At 48.9% G+C, this 26,423-nt stretch overlaps 1 protein-coding gene across 8 annotated transcripts in view; it reads left to right on the top strand.

Moving 5' to 3' along the window:
• UBR4 (ubiquitin protein ligase E3 component n-recognin 4) overlaps positions 1-26,423 on the top strand; it is a 139,763-nt gene that overhangs the window by 73,235 nt on the left and 40,105 nt on the right. For all 8 annotated transcript variants that reach the window (XM_082229604.1, XM_082229603.1, XM_082229601.1 and 5 more), the window contains 19 exons: positions 358-532; positions 1,712-1,808; positions 2,678-2,785; positions 4,124-4,240; positions 6,509-6,718; positions 9,075-9,224; positions 11,281-11,508; positions 11,685-11,763; positions 12,439-12,681; positions 15,466-15,637; positions 16,742-16,886; positions 17,519-17,604; positions 18,137-18,224; positions 19,552-19,745; positions 22,334-22,573; positions 23,322-23,460; positions 23,550-23,675; positions 23,902-24,030; positions 25,831-26,174. In XM_082229604.1, the coding sequence (XP_082085730.1) occupies positions 358-532; positions 1,712-1,808; positions 2,678-2,785; positions 4,124-4,240; positions 6,509-6,718; positions 9,075-9,224; positions 11,281-11,508; positions 11,685-11,763; positions 12,439-12,681; positions 15,466-15,637; positions 16,742-16,886; positions 17,519-17,604; positions 18,137-18,224; positions 19,552-19,745; positions 22,334-22,573; positions 23,322-23,460; positions 23,550-23,675; positions 23,902-24,030; positions 25,831-26,174 (3,070 nt within the window). The remainder of the gene's footprint in view (positions 1-357; positions 533-1,711; positions 1,809-2,677; positions 2,786-4,123; positions 4,241-6,508; positions 6,719-9,074; positions 9,225-11,280; positions 11,509-11,684; positions 11,764-12,438; positions 12,682-15,465; positions 15,638-16,741; positions 16,887-17,518; positions 17,605-18,136; positions 18,225-19,551; positions 19,746-22,333; positions 22,574-23,321; positions 23,461-23,549; positions 23,676-23,901; positions 24,031-25,830; positions 26,175-26,423) is intronic.

Below are 26,423 nucleotides of genomic sequence, written 5' to 3'. Positions count from 1 at the left end.
CGGGAAGCAAGAAACAATGGGCTGTGCCCAACATTAGCCTCAAGCAGAGCAGATCCTTTGAAGTGAACAGACGCAACTAACTTAGGCTTCCGGTAGACTTTCTCTATGTCATTGGGTGCAACCCCTTTTTGCTGAATTGGAACATTGTACAAAGTCACAGCTTGAGTCCCAGGGTACCAGACAGGGAGTCCTTCCCAGCCCTCCCTGGAGATGATGTCAAGGACTGAACCTGGGCCCTTCTGCATGCAGAATAGGGCTCCACCGCTGAGCTGCGCCACTCCCCCAACAAATGTGTCTGTCTCAGTGTTCGGAGTCCTGGGAGTGTTTAACGCCCTTGCCCTGCCCCTCTCTTTCCAGTGTCCGGCCGCAGCAGCGCCTACGGAGACACGACCGCCGAGGGCCACCCTGCTGGGCCAGGGAGCGTCAGCTCCAGCACAGGTGCCATCAGCACCACCACCGGGCAGCAGGAGGGCGAAGGGTCCGAAGGAGAAGGAGAAGGAGAGGCGGAAGGAGACGTCCACGCCAGCAACAGGTAAGGCCTCCCTCCTTTCTGGCTTATGGGGGAGTCTTGGGTCCCTGAGGCTAGAATGGGACACCCTGCCCTCACCCTGCTCCACATTTTGAGGCCTCTCTTCTCCCCCCCCCCACCCCTGGCAGCGCATGCCATTAAATAGATCCCTGCCAGATGAACCCGCCGTTAACCTAGAAACTGTTGTGAGATGCAAATGAGAGTCGATTCAGAAGCTGCAGGTGATGTGAGCCAAAGGAAGTCTTGTATGTGGGGGTTGGACTCGATGGCCCTTGTGGTCTCTTCCAACTCTATGATTCTATGTGTAGCGGGGAACCAGATCATCAGCTGGTCAGCCTGGGAAACGGTCTCTCCCTCTCCCAAATGATGGAAACTGGCTCAGCAGCCCTTTAGAGATTGGTGGCACCCACCCATTTTTCATAGTCGTTGACTGTGCTGCCCGTAGAGCTGATAAGGAGGCCATCAGGTTGGGAAAGGCCTGTCCCAAAGCACCGCAGTGACGCCCTTCCTCCCAGCTGCAGCAGCACCTGACATGCAAGAAAGCCATGCTTCCCTCCCATTTTTATGCGGGAAAGATACCTGTGGTCCCATTGAGCTTACAGGATAAACGTTGCAAGACTGCAATGTCCAATCAGGGAGGCTCCCAAGGATTTGTGGGAAGTGGTGGGGGCAGCTCAGGATGCTGCCCTTTTGTTTTTATGGCCCGTGTCCTTCTGCAAGAATCCGCTTCACCACTGCCTTTCTGGGAAAAGTTGTTGATGTGGGCAGTGAACCAGTTCCTGGTTTGTTTCTCACTAGTTTGCTGCTTTTGGGGGGGGGTGTGTGTGTGTGTTACATTTGGCTCTTTGCCAGCATGTGATACTGCACTCGTACCGCATTGCTCTTATTTGGAGCAGGCTGATTTAAATCAGGGTTTCCCACGCTTGGATCTCCAGTTGTTTTTTGACTACAGTTCCCATCATCCCTGACCACTGGTCCTCCCTGATGGGAGTTGTAGTCGTAGAACAGCTGGAGCCCCACGTTTGGGAAACCCTGATTTAAATGAATGAACGTGACTTAAGTCCTTCCACTTCATTGGGTCCACCCTTGAGTTAAAACTGAGTTGGCTACAACCCTGTGGGATATTGCTTGGCCACACCTGCTGCTCTCAAATGCCTTCTCCTCTCCCCCTCTGATGTTCAGGCTGCACATGGTCCGTCTGATGCTGCTGGAGAGGCTGCTGCAGACCCTTCCCCAGCTGAGGAATGTGGGCGGGGTCCGTGCCATCCCTTACATGCAGGTAACGTACAAAGCAGTCTCCCTCCTCGCTGTTTGGATGAGAGTCATTGCTTAGGAATCTTTGCCATATTCCCTGGGTGGGGAACATCAGGCCCAGGGGTGAAATGTGGCCCTCCAAGACTCTCTGTCTGCCCTTGGGATCTCTCTAGAGGGGACACAGAGGCCCTGCCTTGAACCCTCCCGGGATGTGCTTGCCTGGGTGGAAATGTGTCTTTGGACTTCAATCATGCCTCTTGTTTGCCTGGATGGGAAGATTAGAGAGGGGGTGAGAGCATATAGAAGCCTAGCCTATTATAGTCATTGCTGTGTCTGCTCTTGCCTCTGGCCCTGCCCAGCATGTGTCCCTTAGAAGCTTTCCCAGAACTGAGTAACCCTGGCCTAGAACCTGGAGTGTCCCGTCATCTGCCAGGGGCCAGAAGGGGCTGCCCCCCCTTAATAAAATACAACAATGCTTCCTTAGGGATACTGTAGTTTTCTCTGGTTACAGCTGGCTGCTGGAGTTGCTTTACCGTGTTGCTTGAAATGGAAAGTACAGGTGAATTACATTGTTAACAGCCATTTTGAAACTGTGGTTTGTTCCAACCCCATTTTAAACGCTGGTTTGTCGCTCACTACACAGCTAGTGTTAGATGCCACACTGCACTATGGTTAGCTCCAGGAAGGGAGATAAAGGATTTGGAGAGGATGGGGTAGGGGACGAACCACAGCTGTGAGTTGGCAGCATCGCTGTCTGTCTGAGCTTCTCAGCAGCTGTCCAGTGTGGATACCCAGTTTGTGTACTCCCAAGGAATGTTAATAGCGGAAGAACCTCTGTCCCGGATGCCCGCGAGGTCCTCCTTCTTTGTGCCTTATGAGCTTCTTTGTGCCCAGGTGATCCTGATGCTTACGACAGACCTGGACGGCGACGACGAGAAGGACAAGGGTGCCCTGGATAACCTCCTTGCCCAGCTCATCGCAGAACTGTGCATGGATAAAAAGGTACAGGGAGCTGAGTTGCCCTCCTCTCCCTCTCCTGATCTCCTTTCGGCCAGGAGGAAAGGAATATTGGGTTACTACTTCTACTTCTGGTCGAGGCAGGAAGACAGATGCTTTAGGAATTAGGCTATTGCCCCCATGAGCCTCTCTTTGCTGCCTTTCTTTGAACACAGCTGCAATCGCCTTAGGCTGCCTGTGTGTGTTTTTTTTGCTGCCCTATTATCTTACTGGTAGTGAGTTTTTGTATTTTTCTTCACAGCTGATGGGAGTGGAAGTCCAAAATATCAGGAGGTGTGAAGGCTTGTATAAAGTGGGACTGGGCTTCCCTCCCAGCAGCTGAGCAGGGAATGTAGCAGCAGCAGCACTTTCATCGGCAGGCAGTCCCAAGCAGAGTATTATGGCAACGTGGTGGTTTTTTTTAGGGGGGGTTGCCAAGCAACCTCCCGCCCAGCCATCTCCTCCCGTCCCTTGAAGCTTTTAAAAACACAGACAGCACAAAGCAGGCTTGACAACCTGAGTCGCCCATGCCTGGCTTCTTTGGGTGGTGTTGGAGACCGGCTGGTTTTGGCCCATGGGGCAGGGTGCCTAACTACTAGGAGATCTTCTGCTTTGCAGCCATAAAGCTGGGATTTATTTGAAGATTTCCCCTCCCCACTTCCTCCTCCCCCCCCGCAAAAAAACCCATTGATGTAAGAAGGTCACCTCTTTCTGAGCCGCAGAGTAGCCCCTCCACTAGTGAAACCATTTCAGGCCACTGACTGCATGGGCCACCACCAGCGCAGGGCAGCATCAAGTGGGCCTCCCTGCAGTGGAGGTGTGCGTATTGTGGACACAAGGCAGGATGTGAACCAATCTGATAATTTATGTGAACCACCCTGAGACCTTCGGGTATAGAAATTAAATAAATAATAAGAATAATAGATAATAATGTGTATGGGACAGTCAGCCTTTGGTCCAAATTGATGGCTGTTTAATTGGAATCTCTGGTAGTGCCCTGAGATACGCACTGTGGAGGGATGTCACATAGCAAGCTGCCTTATACTGAGTCAGAACGTTGGCTCATGCAGCTCAGTATTGTCTACACTGACCGGCAGCAGCCCTCCAGGGTTTCGGGCAGGAGGCGTTCCCAGCCGTACCTGGAGATGCTGCCGGGCATTGAACCTGGCACATTCTGCCTGAAAAGCAAATCATGGGGCAATTTGAGGCTTTCTGCATAATCTGTTTTATTTCACCCTGCAGTTCTTGAGATTTGGGCTGGATGGGGTGGGCTTGAGGTCTACTCCTGTGCATCTTCAGGGGCAACCAGTTCCTCTCACCTTCTCCCTTCCCCACCCTTCCCAGGATGTCTCCAAGAAAAACGAGCGCACTGCCCTGAATGAAGTCCACCTGGTGATCATGCGGCTGCTAAGCGTCTTCATGTCGCGAACGAAGTCAGGGTCCAAATCTTCCATTTGCGAGGTACCAAATCCCTTCCGCAGTTCTGGTCTTGCAAAAGACTTTGTTACGTGAGGTTGGTAGAGGGAGAATGTCTGCGTGTGGCTGATAGAACGGCTGGACCACCTCCGGAGGTCAGCTCCCAAGCTCCCTTTTGCCCTTGAAACCCCAGTTGGCAAAGAAGTGGTTAAAAGTGGGGATGGGGGACAGGGATTTGCAGATGTGATTATAGGGGAGCAGAGATGTTGCAGCACCAACGTTTCAAAGTCGCTAAGAGGATTCCATCCCTGTTTTGTTGTTAAAAGGTGCAGTAATAAGGCTTTTTTTCTGAAAAAGAGGGGGGAAAGCTGGGGGGCTTGGTGGGGGGAGAGCCGGCAAGCGTGCAGGCAGAGGGAAGAAGATTAATAACAAAAGCGTAGAGGTTAAAAACGGAGACCGAAGTGCGTCGGATTTTAATGAGCTTATGAGCTGTGGGGTTTGTTTGGATTTAACCAGAGTTTCTGTAATGGTTTTATTTACACTTGCGTTTTCGCCGGTCTTTGTTTTGCCTGTGGTTCATCTGACCCAACAAAAAGAGGTGGGCTATATATATATCTATTTAGTGCAAATGTTTGCTGTTTAAGGACATGGGTGCAAGAGATTTCCCTTCTGCATACGGGAGGCTAAAACTCTCCTCGTCGAGGCCTTTACCTTCCTCCCACAACTGGCCAGATTCCAGAGAAATGGATCGGAATTCCAACTTCTTTTTTTAAAAAAAGAAATTGTATGTGTGTGTGTCTGAGAAGTATCTCGCTCCTCCTCCTAATCCTCAGCTCATTGCCCTCTGGCATGTGTGTCGAGGGGAGATTAGACTTAAGAACTGATTGCCTTTTTTTTGGTCCTCTCCTCTCCCCCCCATCCCTTTTGCTAAGCACTTGTTCAAAAGACCCCCCCCCCGCCTCTCTCCATAAACACATTATCAATTGATGCTTTCTTTAAGAAATGATATCAATAAATCACACCACCGAAACTTGAAATCTAGCTGTCAAGTCTTCAGCAGCCCCAGGTGTCTCCCGACCTTCTTCCTTTTGAGCGATCCTAAGCCCCCATCCTAAGCCTGCTGAAATGAGTCTTCTCAAGCAGATGTATCTCTGCACTGGCAACCATCTGGTCTCTAACAATTTTCTGGATCCTCCAACATTTACTTTGTCCTAGTTTCCATTGTTTCTACCCTACAACTTACTCTACTGTTGCTGTTTTTAACAAAGATACTACTTGCTGCCCAACTCCTCTTCACTTCCCCCCGCTCTGAGCTATGGCCCTTGTGGGGAAAGGGTGGTCAGCCAAGACCAGGGGACGAGGTAGCCAACGTGGTGCCCTTCCTAGACTTTGCCGGGTTCCCGTCATCCCTGACCATTGGCCGTGCTTGCTGCTGGGGCTTCTGGGAGTTGTAGTCCAGCAAGTTCCATAGGGGAACCCCATTAGGGTTGCGATGCATTCCTCGGGATCACCCTCACTTGGGAGGAAACAGTGATCTGCCAGGAACGATACCCCTGTTGGGAAGCTATCTGTGATCCGATCCCTCTTTTGGAAAGGGCTGTAGCTCAGTGGTAGAGCATCTGCCTTGCACGCAGAAGGTCCCACCTTCAAGCCTCGGCATCCCAAGGTAGGGCTAGCAGAGAAGCCTGGAGAGCCACTGCCAGTCAGTGAAGGCATGCCTACAGTATAAAGGCAGCTTCCTAAGTTCCTAAGATAGTTAGGGAGCTGCTTTGTATGGAGTCAGGCCCTTGATCCATGCAGCCCAGCATGGTCTACACAAGGGGTCAGCAACCTTTTTCTGCCGTGGGCCGGTCCACCGTCCCTCAGACCATGTGGTGGGCCGGGCTATATTTTGGGGGTGGGGGGTGGAAATGAATGAATTCCTATGCCCCACAAATAACCCAGAGATGCATTTTAAATAAAAGCACACATTCTACTCATGTAAAAACACGCTGATTCCCGGACCGTCCGCGCTCCGAATTGAGAAGGTGATTGGGCCGCATCTGGCCCCTAGGTTACCTACCCCTGGTCTACACTGACTGGCAGAGGCTCTCCAGAATTTCAAGCAGAGAGGACATTCCTGGCCCTGCCTGGAGATGTTGGCAATTAAAGCTGGGATCTCAGTGGGCTGTACCACTGAGCTGCGGCCAGCGGTCAGTAATCAGACTACTAAAGTGGGCTCACTCAACCCCAAATTTGTCAGTCGGGTCTGCAAACACCTACGAGGAAATAAGCTGTGAAGATTCAACTCTCTCTCTCTCTCTCTCTTCTCAGTCCTCTTCCCTGATCTCCAGTGCCACCGCAGCTGCCCTGCTGAGCTCTGGTGCGGTGGACTACTGCCTGCATGTCTTGAAATCCCTCCTGGAGTACTGGAAGAACCAACAGAATGACGAGGAGCCTGTGGCCACCAGCCAGCTGCTGAAACCTCACACCACCTCCTCCCCACCAGACATGAGCCCCTTTTTCCTGCGCCAGTATGTCAAGGTGAGTTGCGGATCGAACTGGTGGGTCCAGCACCAGCAGCCACTGCAGATTGGACACATCTGTCCAAGCCTGTCCCATTTCCACAGGGGAGCAGAATAAAGTCTTAACCGTGTTCCCGGGCATATTTTCCCCCAAGGATAATTCTGGGGAATTCCACCCTCCACCTAAAAAAACACCAGGCAGAAAAATGGAAATCAAATACAGTGGTACCTCAGGTTACATACGCTTCAGGTTACAGAATCTGCTAATCCAGAAATATTACCTTGGGTTAAGAACTTTGCTTCAGGATAAGAACAGAAATTGTGCTCCAGCGGCATGGCAGCAGCAGGAGGCCCCATTAGCTAAAGTGGTGCTTCAGGTTAAGAACAGTTTCAGGTTAAGAACAGATCTCCAGAACGAATAAAGTTCTTAACCTGAGGTACCACTGTAACTTAAATCTTCAACCCGACACCCTTTTGTTTTATTTTTTTCTAACTGTTGCAACGCTGTCAGTTGTACAGAAGCAGAAAGATGTACAATGACTGAATAGGTATTTACGGTTTAAAATATACAAAAGCTGTTTGCTCGATGCTGCGGGCCCAAACCTGTTGAGCTCCCTCCCAACTGAGATTTCACACACAGATGTGTTGAAAACCTGACTAAGACCTTCTTATTGGTGTTCAGAGTCCTAAGGAAGTGTGGGAAGCGTATCACCCACAGTCCCCTGCCTTGTCCCAACATCCCCCCTCACACTGAATGGGCGTGGCATGGTCTTAAGGTGAGCTCTGAAGGAAGGGGGGGCTTATTTCCAATAACTGACTGGCGAGGGCCCCTCCTGGCTCCCGGCAGCCCTTATGAACGATGTGGATTTGCCGGCTTAGTTCCTCGGCCACTGCAGCCGCCGTGGTGCCTCCTTTTATACTCAGCGCCTGGTGGTGGAGCTTTATTTTTTATTTCCTGCCCTGGCAAAGTATAATGGAATAAGCCGCATTAAACGTTAGGATGCTCTTTGCTGGAAGAATAGAAGCTGTTGGAATTCTGAAGGCCTGTGGTGATGGTTGGTGCAGTTTTAAGCTCTCGCCTTTTCTTTCCTTTCTCTCAAAGGGGACCTGCTGTTTTCACATTACTCTTGTCAGTCAAGAGGTGTTCTTTTCTTTAAAAAAAAAAAATTAGCCAGAGAAAGAGGCTGTGCTAAGGATTGGGGAGGATATAACGTGCAACAGCTCTCTTGATTACCTGGCGATGCCACGTTGAACACAGTTTAGAACTCTGATCTGCGGAGGTGGGCAGCAGATGTAAAACGAAGGGGTGGCTTCCTCCAGCTAACAGCTTTAGTTCTGCCTCGAGAGATCTCTCTCCATTACCCATATTCGGACGAAAATATTATAAGGAAGGGAGAGTTGTGTACTCTCCCCACCAGCTCCCAGCTTGGGTACTTGATGTCTTGCAAATAGATTTGCTTTTGCTTCTTCTCAAGAGTTCCAAACAGCTGGTGAAGGATGTAAAGCAATTGTTTATTTGAAAGCAAGACAGTGATGGGAGGTAAATTATCTATGTTCTGCCTCCACTAATAATAATAATAATAATAATAATAATAATAATAATAATAATAATAATAATTTATCTGGCTGGGTTTCCCCAGCCACTCTGGGTGGCTTCCAACAAGGATTAAAAATACATTAAAATGTCACATATTAAAAACTTCCCTGAACAGGGTTGCCTTCAGATGTCTTCTAAATGTCAGGTAGTTGTTTATTTCCTTGACATCTGGTGGGAGGGCGTTCCACAGGGTGGGCGCCACTACCAAGAAGGCCCTCTGCCTGGTTCCCTGTAACCTCACTTCTCTTAGGGAGGGAACTGCCAAAAGACACTCAGCGCTGGACCTCAGCGTCTGGGCAGAACGTTGGGGGTGGAGACGCTCCTTCAGGTATACTGGGCTGAGGCCATTTAGGGCTGTAAAGGTCAGCACCAACACTTTGAGTTGTGCTCGGAAACGTACTGGGAGCCAATGTAGGTCTTTCAAGACCGGTGTTATGTGGTCTCGGCGGCTGCCCCCAGTCACCATCAGAGACAGTAATGCTTCTGAGTAACAGTTGCTGGAAACTTCTGCAGGGGAGAGGCCAGAGGGGGGCAGGCCGGGCAGCCAAGCAACGCAGTTGGAGCCTCCCTCCTCCCTAGCCTGCAGGGAGGGAGGGAGAGGAGCTGCTTCCTTTGAAACCCGGGAAATTTTAGGGACATCATCAATAAGGGACAGCAGCAGGACACGGCGCTGGGATAAGGGAGTTTCCCACCAAATAAGGGATGCTTGACAGCTATGCTAAGCAGCATGTGGCAGCTTCATAAATTAACTTCTGTTCCAAACATTTCTCCCTTTCAGGGCCACGCTGCTGACGTCTTCGAAGCTTACACCCAACTCTTGACGGAGATGGTGCTGCGGTTGCCGTACCAAATCAAGAAGATCGCCGACACAAACTCCCGCATCCCGCCACCGGTCTTTGACCATTCCTGGTTCTACTTCCTCTCGGAGGTAGGTTGGCAGGAGATTGCAGGCCTAAGGTTGAATCCTTGGCGGAGGAAGCAGCCTTGAATCTTCACCTTTTGAGAAACACCTCCCAGCTACCCTTAGGATGCTGTCTCTTACCCTGGCGTGTCCTCCTCATGTTGAGAGAGGTCATGTTTTGTAGCCTTATTGGAGTTCACCGATTGGGTCTGCGTTGCTCCCGGACAGGAGGAAGGAAGTCAAATGACACCGAGGGGTGGTTCAGAGAAAGAGTTCTTTATTTCTGCTCTCCGGAACTGCAGAAAGGCACCTGCATGGTGTGTCCACAGCAAGTCCAAAGAAATGAGAAATTTCATGCAGTACATATATCCTGCAGGCACCCTCTCCCTCCTTCCCCAGGAATCCAACCACATTAGCCTATACACGCAGGTTGACATCACATATGTTCCTGCTCCGGTATTCTTAACCATAAAAGGGTATTCCTTCCTGTACTTCTGACCATAAAAGGGTATTCCTTCCTGTACTTCTGACCATAAAAGGATATTCCTGTTCCTACTTTTATCTTGGAGCAAGAGGTCGCCAACTGCAAGAACACACTCTGGCGCTGTTCCCGGACTAGGTCTGTGCGTCAGGACATAAGATAAGACCTAGACATGTCATCCCTACTCCACTGAAACAGCCAAGGTCATCCTTGCCGTCACGAACTGATAAAGGAGAGGGCTCTGAGCACTTGTTTATACAGCCGGGTTTTTGTTTATACATTGACTCAGAGCTCAAGTTAATGGATTTTAGCTAAGGAAAAATAGGGATTTTGGTGCTTGTTTCAAACTGCCTGCACAGTCAGTTTTGGGTTTGGGAAACCCATTCCTTCAGTTTGAGCCGGTGATCTGGAATGCAGACAGGTGCAAAAAGGGTTTCAGAAACCAAGTGCATTTCCGCTAGAAGATGCTGAGCTACAACTCAGATCAGCCCTCTCTGATCATGATGGCTCTGAGTGGAGCTGATGGGAGTTGGAGTCCTGGTCTGTGTTTATATGCTAAAAGCAGGGCTTGACTTCACTAAACATGATCCTCCTGTGAGGAAGTAAGTGCAGGTGCAGGTGCAGTGGGGTAGATTGGTGAGAGCAGGTTGTCTAAGAGAGCCTGCGTTGTGATGGTTAAGAATGTCTGACTAGAACCTGAGAGACCAGGATTCAAATCTCCAATTGGGCATCAAGCTCCCTTTGGGCCATTCTAACCTACCTCAGCTGATAATGATGAATGGAGAGAAGGGAACCATGGACACCACCTGATTTCATATAAATTAATTTCATGAAATGTATACATTGCTTGATTGTAAAAACTTCAAAGGTAGTTTTAAAAAAGTTTCTTGGAGTAAAGATGGTATCTTCTTCTTCTTCTTTTTTAAATTTATATACCATCCTTCATCAAAAGATCTCCGGACAGTTCACAGGATAAAAACACAAGACAAAAACACAAATAAATAGTTTGTTGTTATTTATCAGATAAAATAATAATAATACAGTGGTACCTCGGGACGCGAACGGGATCTGTTCCGGAGCCCCATTCGCATCCCAAACGGAACGCAAGATGCGACGGCGCGTCTGTGCAGGTCGCGTTTCGCCGCTTCCGTGCATGCGTGTGGCATCATTTTGAGCGTCTGCGCATGTGCGAGTGGCGAAACCCGGAAGTAACGTGCTCCGTTACTTCCTGGTTGCCGCGGAGCGCAACTCGAACGCGCCCAACCCGAAGTGCATTCAACTCGAGGGATGACTGTAATAGTAATAATAATCTAGCCAAATGAGAGTGAAGATGCTTTAGGTGATGCCTGTTTGCTTCCATTGGAAAGCAAGTTTCTAGGCCTCTGTGTTGCCCAGTAAGATGCTTGGATGGGAGGTCGGTGAATTCTACAGGTGCTGGACTTCTCTGCTGTGTTATCAACAGGCAGCACGGTGCTGTTACTGTTATTACAGAAGGGCCCTGAGAACCTCACTCTTCTCTTTGTGCCTGTGCAATTGCAGCACTTTCAACTATATAGATTTTCTTACGGAAACACTGCACCCTTTTCTCTCTCCCCTGCCCAGTACCTGATGATCCAGCAGACGCCCTTTGTGAGGCGCCAGGTCCGCAAGCTCCTGCTCTTCATCTGTGGCTCCAAGGAGAAGTACCGCCAGCTGCGCGACCTACACACACTAGATTCCCACGTCCGGGGGATCAAGAAGCTGCTAGAGGAGCAAGGGATCTTCCTGAGGGCCAGCGTGGTCACGGCCAGCTCGGGATCTGCTCTGCAGTACGACACGCTGATCAATTTGGTAAGGAAGCCTGTGTGTGTCCTTTTGAGCATGGATCAATGCAAAGGCCCAGTAGAGCGGAGGTGCAAAGCCAGAGCAGTGAATCATGCAGAGACACCACAGAAGACTCCCCCTCCCCCCCCCCCCGGTTATGGTGTTCAGCTGTCACAAATGAGCTTCCTTCCGTTCCGTTTTAGATGGAGCACTTGAAAGCCTGTGCGGAAATCGCCACCCAGCGGACAGTGAACTGGCAGAAGTTCTGCATCAAGGATGACTGTGAGTTGCTTTCCTGTGAGGGTGTGGGGTGGCACAAGGCGATTTGGGTGGAATTGTGTGGGGATGGGGGTGGTAGTGCTGGAAAAGACCTACCAATCTAATCAACTGGATTCCTCCCCTTTTGAATAGTGAGTTTTGATTGAAGAGGAAGGAAGGCTGAGATATTTTTAAAAATTCTTTCATAAAATTTATACAGTGCTTGATTGTAAGAAAACAAAAAACAACACCCAAAGCAGTTTACAAAACAGATAAAACAATAAGATTATCAGTAAGAATTAAGAATAAATTAAGACTATTTAAAATAACAAGAGAATAGGATAAAATCACGTCACTAAATATCTGGGTAGGCTTTGTTTTTAGTTTTAGACGTATCAGGGAGAATCGCAGAGGGTTTTAGTCTTGCAGGAGACAATGATCTCTGCTGCCTGCTTGCCACCCAACAGACAAATCTACTGTCTGAAGAATATGCCACCCCCTTATCCCAAGTTTTTTTTCTCTTTGCCAATGAGGTCTAGAAACTTGTTCTGCCACGAAAGAGAATGAGTTGGTGCTCAAAGGTCCCGTGATCCCATTCGGCTAGATTTTGCTGCCTGTTTTCTTTTTAAAAGGGAGCTCTGATAGGGAAAGCCGAGAGGACTTGTTTGTTGAGACAGTCCCTTTTTCTTCCTCCTCTAGCCGTCCTCTACTTCCTCCTGCAAGTCAGCTTCCTGGTCGACGAGGGCGTGTCCCCTGTCCTGCTGCAGCTCCTTTCCTGCGCCCTGTGTGGCAGCAAAGTCCTCTCGGCGGCATCTTCCTCCGGATCATCTGGTGCGTCAACCTCGACGCCTGCGGGCTCCGGGACCTCTGGGCAGCCAGCCGGGCAGAGCAAATCCTCCACTAAGAAGAGCAAGAAGGAAGAGAAAGAGAAAGACCGAGAGGGTGAGAGGAGTTGTGTGATGGAGGCTGTCAGATGCTGTGCGGTGGTTGCTCGTGAGTAACCAGGCAGGACTCCGACCTGTTTTTTACAGGTTATATTGTGCAAACTATTTACAGTGCAGATACACAAGTTTCATGTCCGTCTAAGTCGCTTGCAGAATCTGGGAGTGGCCTCTTCCGGCTTTCCCCCCAACGTAAGAACTTGGTTGTTGTTGTTGTTTAGTCGTGTCTGACTCTTTGTGACCCCATGGACTAGAGCACGCCAGGCACTCCTGTCTTCCACTGCCTCCCACAGTTTGGTCAAACTCATGCTGGTAGATTCGAGAACACTGCCCAACCATCTTGTCCTCTGTCGTCCCCTTCTCCTTGTGCCCTCCATCTTTCCCAACATCAGGGTCTTTTCCAGGGAGTCTTCTCTTCTCATGAGGTGGCCAAAGTATTGGAGCCTCAGCTTCAGGATCTGTCCTTCCAGTGAGCACTCAGGGCTGATTTCCTTAAGAATGGAGAGTCTCCTCCAGCACCATAATTCAAAAGCATCAATTCTTCAGCGATCAGCCTTCTTTATGGTCCAGCTCTCACTTCCATACATCACTACTGGGAAAACCATAGCTTTAACTATACGGACCTTCTAAGAACTTAGACACCCCAAATCTCCGCCTCCCCTCTTTGCTTTTCACCCCTCTGTGCAAGCTGAGCGACAGAAGTGGCATGCATTCCTCCTGGCCAGCCCGGCTAGGTGAGGCGCTGGGGCTCTTAGTAGCATCTTCGAGCCCTTTCCCACCTTGGCTGGCCCCTTCCCTCTCTTCTCCATTGGAGGTGTGGCTTTTCCCCTTGCTGGAAGAGAAACTGCTCCTCAGAAGAGTTGGAGGCTTTCTGTATCCCAAACTCCTCCCTGCCTCCCTCCTCTGTTCCGATGGCAGTCCCCTGACAGAGGCAGGTCTTTAGGCCTGCTGCCAACTTTATAAAAAAATTAATATGCTCATTCATAAAAAAATCAGAGCAGGTTTTTTTTTTTTACAACAATTATATCAGTTCACAACAATTATTCACAAAACTGTACAACAAAAACTATACGAAAACCTGAAAACCAGAAACCAGCTATCTGTTATGGAAAGATAGATTCTTAGTTGCCTACCTTCCTGCCTGCGTTTTTCCATTTGTATCCCATTTTTCCTCCAAAGAGCTCAGGTGTGGTGTATGTACATGGTTCTGTTCCTGTGCATTTTATTTATTTATTATTTTTATTTATTGAATTTAGATACCACCCTATGGGGACGCAGGTGGCGCTGTGGGTAAAAGCCTCAGCGCCTAGGGCTTGCCGATCGAAAGGTCGGCGGTTCGAATCCCCGCGGCGGGGTGCGCTCCCGCTGCTCGGTCCCAGCGCCTGCCAACCTAGCAGTTCGAAAGCACCCCCGGGTGCAAGTAGATAAATAGGTACCGCTTACCAAGCGGGAAGGTAAACGGCGTTCCGTGTGCTGCGCTGGCTCGCCAGATGCAGCTTTGTCACGCTGGCCACGTGACCCGGAAGTGTCTCCGGACAGCGCTGGCCCCCGGCCTATAGATGTGAGATGGGCGCACAAACCCCAGAGTCTGTCAAGACTGGCCCGCTCGGGCAGGGGTACCTTTACCTTTACCTTTACCTTTACCACCCTATACCCGGTGGTCTCAGGGCAGTGCACAGAACAAAATCAGAATATAAAACTACATAACATAATCAAAATAAAAACAACAACCCAATAACCCACCCACCCCCAACCACATTTTAAAAGGGCATGGGAAGTCATAGGATTTTATCCTCACAACAACACTGTTAGGCATGGCTTAGGCTGAAACACTGTGAGTCTCCCGAGGTCGCTAACTACTGCACTATGCTGGCTCTTTAAATTATCTTTAAATTATCACCAGGGGGTTAAATGTTGGTACAGAAGATGGTGACAATGACACCAAAGGCTCAATTTCTCGTTGCTATCTAATGATCCTTGCCAGCTCTGGGAACAACCAGTAACATTCCTACAGATATGGGGGGTGAGGGGGAGGGTGGACTAATGCTTCTAGAACTGCCAGTCAAGAAACTGGTACAATTCACAGGGTCAGGGCAAAAATCTGATCTGCCCAGTCCTCTGTCTCCGCTAACAGTGGCTTTTGCGCACAAGGCAGGGTGTTGCTAGCTAGCCTCTGTCTCCGGTATTGTGTAATTGGAGGAGTCCTGCCTTCTGAACAGGGAGCTTCCATTCAGTATAGATCCATGTTTGTTAGCCGGTAGCCTCGTCTGTTCATTCAACTAGACTATGCAGGCAGCAGAGGAACTGGACTGGTCACCTGCTGCCAAGAGCTGTACACACAATCATAGGAACATAGGAAGCTGTCTTCTACTGACCTGAACTGTTGGCCCATCTAGTTTTAGTATTGTCTACTCTACACTGACTGGCATCAGCCCTCCAGGATTTCAAATAGGGTTTTCTCCCAGCCCTGCCTGCAGATGACTTTGGGGGTTGAACCTCGGATCTTCTGCATGCAAACCAGGTGCTCTGCCACTGAGCTGTGGCCACAGGAATGCATGAAGCTGCCTTATACCAAGTAAGACCACTGGTCCATTTAGCTCTATATTGTCTACACAGACTGGCAGCAGCACCTCAAGGTTTCAGACGGGACATTTCTATCCCTACTTGGATGCAAAGCAGCAGGTGCTCTACATTCACTCCCCCGCCCCGAACTGTAGCCTAACGATACACCTGCCTAAGCAATCTCTACCTTCTTTTTTTTTAATTCCTCTGCCCCATCTTCCAGGAGAGGGTTCATCGGGCAGCCAGGAAGACCAGCTGTGCACAGCCCTGGTGAACCAGCTGAATAAGTTTGCTGACAAGGAGACCCTGATTCAGTTCCTGCGTTGCTTCCTGCTGGAGTCCAACTCGTCCTCCGTCCGCTGGCAGGCCCACTGCCTGACGCTCCACATCTACAGGTGAGTCGTGAAACTGGCAGCTTACATAAAAACCAACAACGCAGTAATAAAAGCAAACTGGTTGAAAACCGCAGTATCCTGCTTGTGGGTTTCCCTTTGTGGCATCTCGCTGGCCACTTTGAGAACAGAATGCAGTTGAAATGCACTTTGCCCTGACGGCAGCCCCGTGATCAGCATCGTTTCTGAACCTTACGTTTCCTTTTTTAAAAATAAATATTTATTAAAGTTTTCACAGTATTACATAATGAAAAACAAAAAAAAAAAAAACAGTTAAAAATAATTCCATCTTTTCGTCACTTATCTTTCATTTACTTGTTTCCCGGACCTCCTCATACCTCCCTTTTTTGTATTCCAGTTCAATTTATTAGTTCAGCAATTCCTTTCCCTCCTTATTATCCTGATCTTTAATCTTAATATATTGTAACATTAAATTTTTACCTATTAAAAATCCAATTTTTCCATATTCTTTTGTACCATTACAGCTAGAAACCACTTAACTTCAATCAAACATCATTCTAACATTCATTAATTTTGCAATATTTCTCTATATAGTCTTTAAATTTCTTCCAATCTTCTTCCACCGACTCTTCTCCCTGGTCTCGGATTCTGCCAGTCATTTCCGCCAATTCCATGTAGTCCATCACTGAACCTTACGTTTCCAAAGGCCTCCCTGAGCAGGAAGGAATGATAACAAGGAGGGAGCCTGTCTGACCTCTGTTGGGAGGGATTCCCAGAATATGGGAGCAGCCCCAGAAAAGAGTCTCTCTCTCGTGCCTCCACCAGCCATGGCTCTGATGCTGGCGAGACTGAGAAAAGGTGCTCACCCAAGGATCTTGGCACCCGGGTGGGGTTGTTCTAGACTTCAAGACAGGTGGCAGCATTTACCTATTTGTTTGCTTATTTTTTGAAATACTGGACCAGGTAGAGAATGAGCAGTCTGAAATGGTTGAAGGGCTTCTAAGAAGGGCACAAGAGGGAGGGAAGGGCACAAGGGGGAGGGTCTGCATAAACAGCCCGGGGGGGGGGGAGATCTTCAGCCGTGTGCGCAGTGGGGAGCGGGCCCCTTGGTTAACCCCCTCCTCCTCGCCCCCCCTTTCTCTTTAGAAACTCAAACAAGTCCCAGCAGGAGCTGCTGCTAGATCTCATGTGGTCCATATGGCCGGAGCTGCCGGCTTACGGACGGAAGGCTGCCCAGTTTGTGGACCTCCTGGGCTACTTCTCCCTGAAGACGCAGCAGACAGAGAAGAAGGTAGGGGGTGTCTCATTGGGATGCCCAAAAGGACATTCTCTCACCGTTGTCCTCCTTTATTCCTTAAGGATGTGAAAGAACAGCCGCTGCATCTGTTGTGTGTGTGTGTGGGGGGGTGCTTCTCAGTGTGCAAAGGAAGGACTCCTGAAGAAAGGAAATCCCAGTTCTAGCCTCCATCTTGACCAGGCAGGCTTTAGAACAGAAACCTGTCTCTCCGTAGGGCAGGGGGCTCCTCAGGCCTGGGGGCTAAATACAGCCTTCCAGGACCCTCGTATTTGGCCCTCGCGACTCTGCCTAGGCCACATTCTGGATGACGCCTGCTCTCCCTGGGTGCTATTGTCTGGCTGGAATGTGTCTTTGGACTTTAATGATGGTGCTCCTTGCTTACAAGGATGGGGAGAGAGGGGTGTGTAAATCTCTTGACTTTTGTGTGGTTGGAATGCAGGCCCCTATATGTTTAAAGGCATATGTGGTATGTACAAAGGATCGTCATCATTCTCGGGAGAATAAATATTAAAATGGCAAAGAGTGAGAGTGGATAATTGGGAGCTCTCTATAACCAACTCTGGTTTTGGTCTTCGTATTCACTCCTGAATCCCCTTTGTGAGCTGTTTGTTAAACCTTTCTTTCAGTTAAAGGAATATTCCCAAAAAGCTGTTGAGATCCTACGGATGCAAAACCACATCCTGACCAACCACCCCAACTCAAATATTTATAAGTGAGTGTCTCTGGTGTAAAATAAATACATATATTTCTTAATGTGTACAGGGCTGTGGTGCAACCCATCTCAGGAGTGGAGGGCAGCTGGAACTGGGGGGGGGGGAGGTGCTATTTCTTGGTCACTGAGCCATTTTCATTTCCTGCAGAAGAACAGTCTTGTTCTCCACCCACCTGCTTGTTTTCCTGTCGCATCACACTGCTTAAGGCCCACCTCGTACAAGAGTCCTTTGTGCAGCTCGGGGTTTTCAAAAAGGGCTATCAAGGGATAAGACTTGTCAGTGACTGTCAGCCAGCTCAGTGGATCTGCCAGAATCAAGAGCAGTGTACCTTCGTATACCAGATGCTTGGAACAAACAGGAAGTGGGGGTGGGACTGTTGCTTTCACGTACTACTCGAGGGCTTCCTGAAGGCATCTGATTGGCCACTGCACCAAACAGGGCTGTTTGGCTTGACAGGTCATTTCCCAGTCCAGTAGGGCTCCTCTTTTGCCTGGGCAAATTTCTCAGATGTCCTTATCCCTCCTCTTCCAGCACTCTGTCTGGTCTGGTGGAATTTGACGGCTACTATTTGGAGAGCGACCCCTGCCTTGTTTGCAACAACCCAGAAGTTCCATTCTGTGTAAGTAGCTGCTCCTCACCATCAGTCCTGCCTTGAGGGTATCAGTGCGTCAATTCTGCCCAGCTTTGCTCAGTCTCCTACGCACTTCCCTTTATGTTCTTTATTTATCACATACAGAAAGATAAATGGAAGTAACTGCTTTGCAAAACTTGAGTGCAGCATAACAGAGTCAAAACTGACTGATAGCACAAAGCACATAATAAACAAATGGAAATAAAAGGGATGAGCATGTTCCTTCTTATATTTTTTTTATCTGCACCAGGGTTCATGTTTAATTTACAAAGCCTGAACAACTTAGGTCCAGGCTACCTCAGGGTTCACCTGATCCCTCATATCCCAGCTCAGTCACTGACATCATCTACAGGAGTGTCCCAGGCTCTTTCCTGAGTTGGTGAGGCTCATTTGACAGCAACAAGAAACCAATCCCTTGACTGAGTCCTGTCCAACGCTCTGCCAATAGAGATTCAGCAGGCGCCTTCTGTCTCAACTCTTAAACGCCTCCTGAAAACTCTTCTATTCCATTTGTCCTATGCAGGGAATCCACAAGGGTTTAGTTGATGTCTGTTTTTCAACCTGTATAGCTTCTGAAAAGAAGTACAATCAAACCTCATTTTGCGGACGGGATCTGTTCCGGAGGCCTATTGGCAAGCCAAAACTGACGCACGTCAAAACGCCGCATCTGCGCATGTGTGAAGCGCGATTTAACGCTTCTGCGCATGCGTGAGCGGTGAACCCAGATGAAACCCGTTCCAGTACTACTGGGTTTGCAACGGACGTTTGCCCAAGTGGATACAAGCGGAGGTGGACGCAGAACAAGATTTGACTGTATTCTGTACCGTTTCCAGTACTTCATTATAGTTCAAATCAGAGTCCCAGATTTCAGTGCCATAGTAGAGCTTTTGATTAATCACATTGCTGCCAAAAACCTTTAGGGAAGGTTCAATCAGCTGCCCTCCCTTACTGTAACAGAACTTAATCAATGCCCCTGTGGTTTTCTGTGCTTTGACTTTCACTGCCTCCAAGACAAGGTTTCACTAAAGCGTTCGCCCAGGTATTTAACTGAGGGAGTTTGTTCCATAGCTTCCTGATGTTGCTTTTATTCTTTTATTTCTGTTGTGTTTCGTCTTTGCGTTTTTATTGCTGTAAACCGCTTTGATGTGTTTTTATGTGACGGAGCAGCATACAGATACTTTTGGAGATGAATAAGTGAAATAAATAAGATAATCCATTCCTGTTAACGTGTAACTGGCTGGAGTGTGGGGGGTTTCTCCATTTTGTTTATAGGTAAGTGATGCTTCTCTGCTTCTCTCCTCCTCCTATTCCGCAGTACATCAAGCTTTCTTCCATCAAAGTGGACACTCGGTATACCACCACCCAGCAGGTGGTGAAGCTCATTGGCAGCCACACTATCAGCAAAGTGACCGTGAAGATCGGGGACCTGAAACGCACCAAGATGGTCCGGACTATCAACCTCTATTACAACAACCGAACAGTGCAGGCCATTGTGGAGCTCAAAAACAAGTAATTTCATTTTTTTTTTAATTTAAAGGACTTGTGCCCTTCTGGATTCCCCCCCCCCCCCAGTTCCCAGAATGGCTTGCAGAATGATTTTAAAAGAAAAGATAAAAGATGCCCCTCTGCCCTCAGGCATGCAGTCTAAGAAACATGACACAAAAGGGGGAGGGAGGAGCAAGGAGGAAATAAGTGAGCCCCCAAAGGCGCTGACCGTTAATCAACAGGTTACAGTGGTACCTTGGGTTAAGAACTTAATTAGTTCTGGAGGTCTGTTCTTCTCCTGAAACTGCTCTTAACCTGAGACACCACTTTAGCTAATGGGGCCTCCCACTGCTGCCGTGCCACCACCGCATGATTTCTGTTCTCATCCTGAAGCAAAGTTCTTAACCCGAGATAATATTTCTGGGTTAGCAGAGTCTGTAACCTGAAGCGTATGTAACCTGAAGCATCTGTAACCCGAGGTACCACTGTATTTTGTTGACCAGCTGGGTTAGAAAGCTGAGTTGTGATTGCCCATATGCGGGCAGCAATTAAGTTTCATGTATTTCATATGTCACAAAGAGAAGAGGATGCAGATTCTTCTTGACTTTCCATGTGGATTAGCGGGCATCTAAGGAATCCTCCTTGTTCCTTGCCCCCACTCCCCACCCCTTGCGAAAAAAGCACACTTGCCAATAAGAAAAAGGACTATGTTCAAATTCCAGGGTGGTGGTGTATATATATTTATGTATAAATAGAACTAAGTGTTACATTTTGTTCCGTCCCATAAGGCATGAACATCTCTTTAATCCTAAACAGCCTTGCTGTGGATGGGGATAATGGCTTAGTCTCTGGCTCTGACTCCCTATCATGTTGACACAGGCGGAGAAGAAGCGAATCCAAAGAGCCCAGTCCCTCAGTTCATCCTCTTTTAAAGGAGATTTTCAACGGAGGCCGCCACGCTTAGCTTTGGCGTGGGATGGAGGATGCTGAACCTACTTGCCTTCCTTTAAATCAGTGGCTCCCAAAGTGGGTGGTAGCGCTCCCCGGGGGGCAGGTAGTGACATCACCTGGGGTGGGGGGGGTGCTGAATGTGCAGAGGACGACCGGGCTTTGAAAAGCTGGTATCCGTGGATCAAGTTAATCCATTTTGTTGAATTAACAAAGCTTAATAGTTTTGATTGGATTTTGAATAACTGTACAACTACAGTGGTACCTCGGGTTACATACGTTTCAGGTTATAGATGCTTCAGGTTACAGACTCCGGCAACCCAGAAATAGTACCTCGAGTTAAGAACTTTGCTTCAGGATCAGAACAGAAATCGTGCTCTGGCGGTGCAGCGGCAGCGGAAGGCCCCATTAGCTAAAGTGGTGCTTTAGGTTAAGAACAGTTTCAGGTTAAGAACGGACCTCCGGAACAAATTAAGTACAGTGGTACCTCAGGTTAAGTACTTAATTCTAAAGCACCACTTTAGCCAATGGGGCTTCCTCCTGCTGCTGCGCCGCCGGAGCACGATTTCTGTTCTCATCCTGAAGCAAAGTTCTTAACCCGAGGTACTATTTCTGGGTTAGCGGAGTCTGTAACCTGAAGCATATGTAACCCGAGGTACCACTGTAATTGTGCTCTTACCTTCCTTTTTGTGTCATGTGAACTGCTCTTATGACTAACACTTTTTTATAGGGAAGGGCAGGGGGAACTGGGGGCGAGTTTATGGAAACCGGGAGGGCGGTTGTCAGGGGTTCAGGAGCAGAGGCGAGGGCAAGGGAGGAAACAGAGAGCGAGGGGGAGGAGTCCGAAGGAAAGATGAGCGATGACGACGACCCGAGATCTCCGAGTCTTTCCAGTGAATCGGAAGATTCACAGAAAGGAGCGCCAGTGACCAGAGCAAGGGGGGAGCTTAGGGGGACACCCCAGGAGGAAGGGACAAAAGGGGGTTCAGAGAGCAGCAGTTGGAAATCGGGGCCAACGTCCCCAACAGAGCGCAGTGGGGAGGAAGGGCGCCAGGCATCGGGATCCGGCGGCTCGCCGCAGGGGGGAGGGCATGAGTCAGGAGTGGCCACACCTCCATCGGAGAGCGAAGCAACGGTCAAGCGGAAAGTGGGAGGTTGGGCGCGCGCGCCAAGTTCAAATGCACAGGAAGGCGGCACAGTAAGCAGCCCGGAAAGGGAGCCAGGTCCTAAAGCCCGCCGCAAGGAGACAGAAGGGTCTGGGGGGTCAGCGTCAGAAGAGTCCCGGAAGGAAGAGACCACGGGGGGCAGAGGGACCCAGAGAAGAACGGTCAGGCGGAAAAGGTGGAGTAAGGCTAGGATATTAAGTTGGTGTACAGGAGGCGGGGACTCAGACAGAGCTTCGCCGGTATAACCCATAAGACGTAGAGCTGCACGCAGCAGCTTGAGAATGGAAACTGTAACTCAATAAAGACTTTTACAAAGTGACCGCTGGCTAGCGTGATCCTCTGTGAGCTAGGATCTTGAAGCAGCTCTGACAGCGGTGAACAAATGAAAAGTTTGGGAACCACTGCTTTAAATGATTTTCCTCTTCCTTCTCCCCCCCCTCTTGCCCCCCCCCCTTGTTCGTTCACTTGGTTTATTCCCCCCTCCTCCCACTTTCATAGGCCAGCCCGCTGGCATAAGGCTAAGAAGGTGCAGCTCACCCCGGGCCAGACGGAGGTGAAGATCGACCTACCACTGCCCATCGTGGCTTCCAACCTGATGATTGAGTTTGCAGACTTCTATGAGAACTACCAGGCATCTACAGAGACCCTCCAGTGCCCCCGGTGCAGTGCTTCCGTCCCCGCCAACCCCGGGGTGTGCGGGAACTGCGGGGAGAACGTCTACCAGTGCCACAAGTGCAGGTGTGTAAAATTCCTCAGGGATGCGGATGCGATGCAGGGCTCAGAAGCAGTCTTCTTCTGTATGCAAAACCCACTTTCTTTTTTTAAAAAAATGATATTTATTAAAATTTCAGAGAAAAAAAAGAATTACACAAAAACGAAAAATAAAAATACAAGGAAAATACAAAATACAGAAAAAAAGGAATAAAAGACACTTAAAAAGAAGAAAAGGAAAATGAATCAATCTTTCTAAAGCTTACATTCATATCCTTGTTTCCCTGACCTCCTCATACCTCCCTTTTTTGTATTCCAGTTCAGTTATTTAAGTCAGCAATTTCTTTCCCTCTTTGTTTTCTCATGATCCTTTAATATACTATAACTTTAAATTTTCATCTGTTATCAATCGTTTTTAACATACACCTTTATAGCATTACTGCTTAAACCACCTAGCTTCATTCCAACATCATTCTAACATTCATTAATTTTGCAATATTTCTGTAAATAGTCTTTAAATTTCTTCCAATCTTCTTCCACCGACTCTTCTCCCTGGTCTCAGATTCTGCCAGTGCAAAACCCACTTTCACTTAGATACTGAGCTACAGTTTTCTCTCCCCACCCGAAAACTGCACCAGCGTCCCTCCTGCCTGAATATCCTCCCTTGCGGGCCCCTCCTCACCTGGTGAGGAGGTGAGCCTGTCGTGGAGCAGCGGTTGAGTTCCTGCCACGTCAAAAGCCCTGCCAACTCGCCTTTTCCGCCCTTCCTTCCCAGGTCCATCAATTACGACGAGAAGGACCCCTTCCTCTGCAACGCCTGCGGGTTCTGCAAGTACGCTCGCTTTGACTTCATGCTGTATGCAAAGCCCTGCTGCGCAGTGGATCCAATTGAGAATGAGGAGGACAGGAAAAAGGTCAGGCGCACAAACGCTCACACGCACGCATGCCCTCTGAGCTACCCTGGTCAGAAATTATAACATAAATCCCATGTCTTGATTTGAAGGCCGTAACCAACATCAACAGCCTTCTGGACAAGGCGGACCGAGTGTACCACCAGCTCATGGGTCACAGGCCACAGCTGGAAAACCTCCTCTGCAAAGTGAACGAGGCAGCGCCCGAAAAGCCACAGGTACTCATCTTCTCTCTCTCTCTCCTTCCAGTGCTTTTATTTACCATTGCTCTAAAAACTGAGACCCTGCCCCTGTGGGGAAATCTCTAAATGGAAAGGTTGTGATTGTGGAGCATTGCCTGGCCAGTTCAGTGGTGGGGGTGCTGCTTTCTCCCACCATTCCTTCGCCGTTTCCTTCCTCCATCGCGACCGGTTTTGAAATCCCTCCCTCTTGTGGCATTTTCAGGATGACGCCGGTGGGAGCGGAGGAATCGGCTCCACCTCGGCCAGCGTCAACAGGTACATCCTGCAGCTGGCCCAGGAGTATTGCGGAGACTGCAAAAACTCTTTCGACGAGCTCTCCAAGATCATCCAGGTAAACAACCTCCGTGCTGCTGGCAGTGCCAGCATATGAGTCAGGTCTGTCTGTGCCTGGGAAACCACCATTGAAAACAGAGGCTCCACACCCCCAAGATAGGCTCTCCTCTCCTGTGAGGTGCCGTTACCTGGTCTGTCTTCCAGTTTGGCACAGCCCAAGATGGCAGAGTCCGTCTTAGTGCCAAGTTTGGGACTCCCTTCCTTGAAGGATTGCTCACGCCCCACCTGTGCTCACTGAACCACACTACAATCTGCAGAACTGGCACTTTCACCACTTTTGTACAGTATTCATTCTACACTTGCAAAGAATCAGTTCTTCGGTATGACAGCGCCTGCACTGTTGGAACTCCCTGCCCATTGATAACCACACAAAGTGCCTTTGCTGTACTGCTTTTGTCATCTGCTTATATAAGCCATCCTACCCAGACATGTATACTGGACACGTATTTTAGAGTGCCGTTTTATTTTATAATGTGCATTTTCTAACTGTTTAGTTTTGTTTCAGAATTTCTTTTGGCTAACTTGCTTTTATTGGTAATTTTTGTATGCTTTTATGCGAACCATTTAGACTATTAAGCAGTATATAAATACATGTAAAAAATGAACTAGAGGTTAGACATATTAGTGCTTTTAACACTATTTTTTTCCTGTAGAAGTGGAGTTTCCAAAGGGAAGGTTTTTTGAGCATGGAAGGGAATGCTGCTTCCCAATCTGCCCCTTTTCTGCTCATAGTTGACCCTTCCTGAAGGTTTTCCCCCCTCTATAAAAGATGGCCTTTTTGGAGTTGCTTTTTAAAAACAAAAACAAAACCTTGCATTTCTTACCTAGCTTGGCATCCAGTGTTCTTTCTATGAAGTAGCTGATGTGGCTCAATGTGGCCACTAGGGGGCTAGTTGTGGCAGCAGTATAGTCTTCTGTAAGCATAATTTTGGGGCAGACTTAGCTAGGGAAAAGGTCTGAACTTCAAGCTTGCCCGTATTCTCCCACTCAGCCACTTTGATCTGCGGAACTGGCACTGTTAACAGGCGCCACACCATACCCGTTTGCAATGGTAAGAAACCAATATTTCCATGTGGCAGCACCCGCACTTGGGAATTCCCTGCTTATTGATATCAGGCAGGTGCCTTCGTGGTACTCCTTTCAGTGCCTGCTAAAAATATATATCCATCTATCCAGAAGCCTAAAGCATGTGCTTTCCTCTGGTTTTTAGCTTAATCGTTGATTCTAATTATCTCTTTGTAAGCCCTTTTTAACGGGACGTAAAAAACCACAGAGCCTAGGACTTGCCGATCGGAAGGTTGGCGATTCGAATTCCCACAACGGGGTGAGCTCCCGTTGCTCGGTCCCTTTTCCTGCCAACCTAGCAGTTCGAAAGCACCTCAAAGTGCAAGTAGATAAATAGGTACCGCTCCGGCGGGAAGGTAAACGGCGTTTCTGTGCGTTGCTCTGGTTCGCCAGAAGCGGCTTAGTCATGCTGGCCACATGACCCGGAAGCTGTGCGCCGGCTCCCTCGACCAATAAAGCGAGATGAACGCCACAACCCCAGAGTCAGTCATGACTGGACCTAACGGTCAGGGGTCCCTTTACCTTTACCTTTAAGTCCTTTTTACTGATGATTTCATTGTTTTATTCTTTTTTGTAAACCATTTAGAGGTGTGGAAATTTTATGAAATAAAAGGGGGAAAGGAAAAGATAGGTGCCTATCTAGCCCTGCCTGCAGGTCCTGATCAGCAACAAAGGCAGCAGGGTTGGGGCCCCCGTCCTCCCTCTTACCCTCCCCTCCTTTGTCCACCCACAGAAAGTCTTTGCCTCCAGGAAGGAGCTCCTGGAGTATGACCTCCAGCAGAGAGAAGCGGCCAGCAAGTCCTCCTGCTCTGCCGTGCAGCCCACTTTCACCGCCAGCCAGTACCGGGCGCTCTCCGTCTTGGGCTGCGGCCACACCTCCTCCACCAAGTGCTATGGCTGCGCCTCGGCCGTCACCGAACACTGCATCACGCTGCTCCGTGCCCTGGCCACCAACGCCGCCATCCGCCACATCCTCGTCTCCCAGGGGCTCATCCGGGAGCTCTTTGACTACAACCTGCGCCGTGGTGCAGCCACCATGCGTGAAGAAGTCCGGCAGCTCATGTGCCTCCTCACCAGGTGCGGAGGAGCGTTGGTGGCCTTTCTGAATGTCCTGAAGGGGAAAAAAAAAGCTTTGGGCTTTTAAAGTGTATTGATTTTTTTTTTTAATGCAACTGGGTCTCCTGCTTCAACCTATGTGAACTTTTTTTTAAAAAAAAATACTTTTTGATCAAATAATATTTATTGTTTATACCCCACTCATCTGGCTCGGTTTCTCCAGCCACTCTGGGCGGCTCCCAACAGAACATTAAAAACACGATAAAACAT

Source organism: Podarcis vaucheri, assembly GCF_965113315.1.
Source record: "Podarcis vaucheri genome assembly, chromosome: 7".
Classification (NCBI taxonomy): domain Eukaryota; kingdom Metazoa; phylum Chordata; class Lepidosauria; order Squamata; family Lacertidae; genus Podarcis; species Podarcis vaucheri.
The sequence above is the reverse complement of the archived record's forward strand: the minus strand, read 5'-3'. Positions and strand labels throughout refer to the sequence as shown.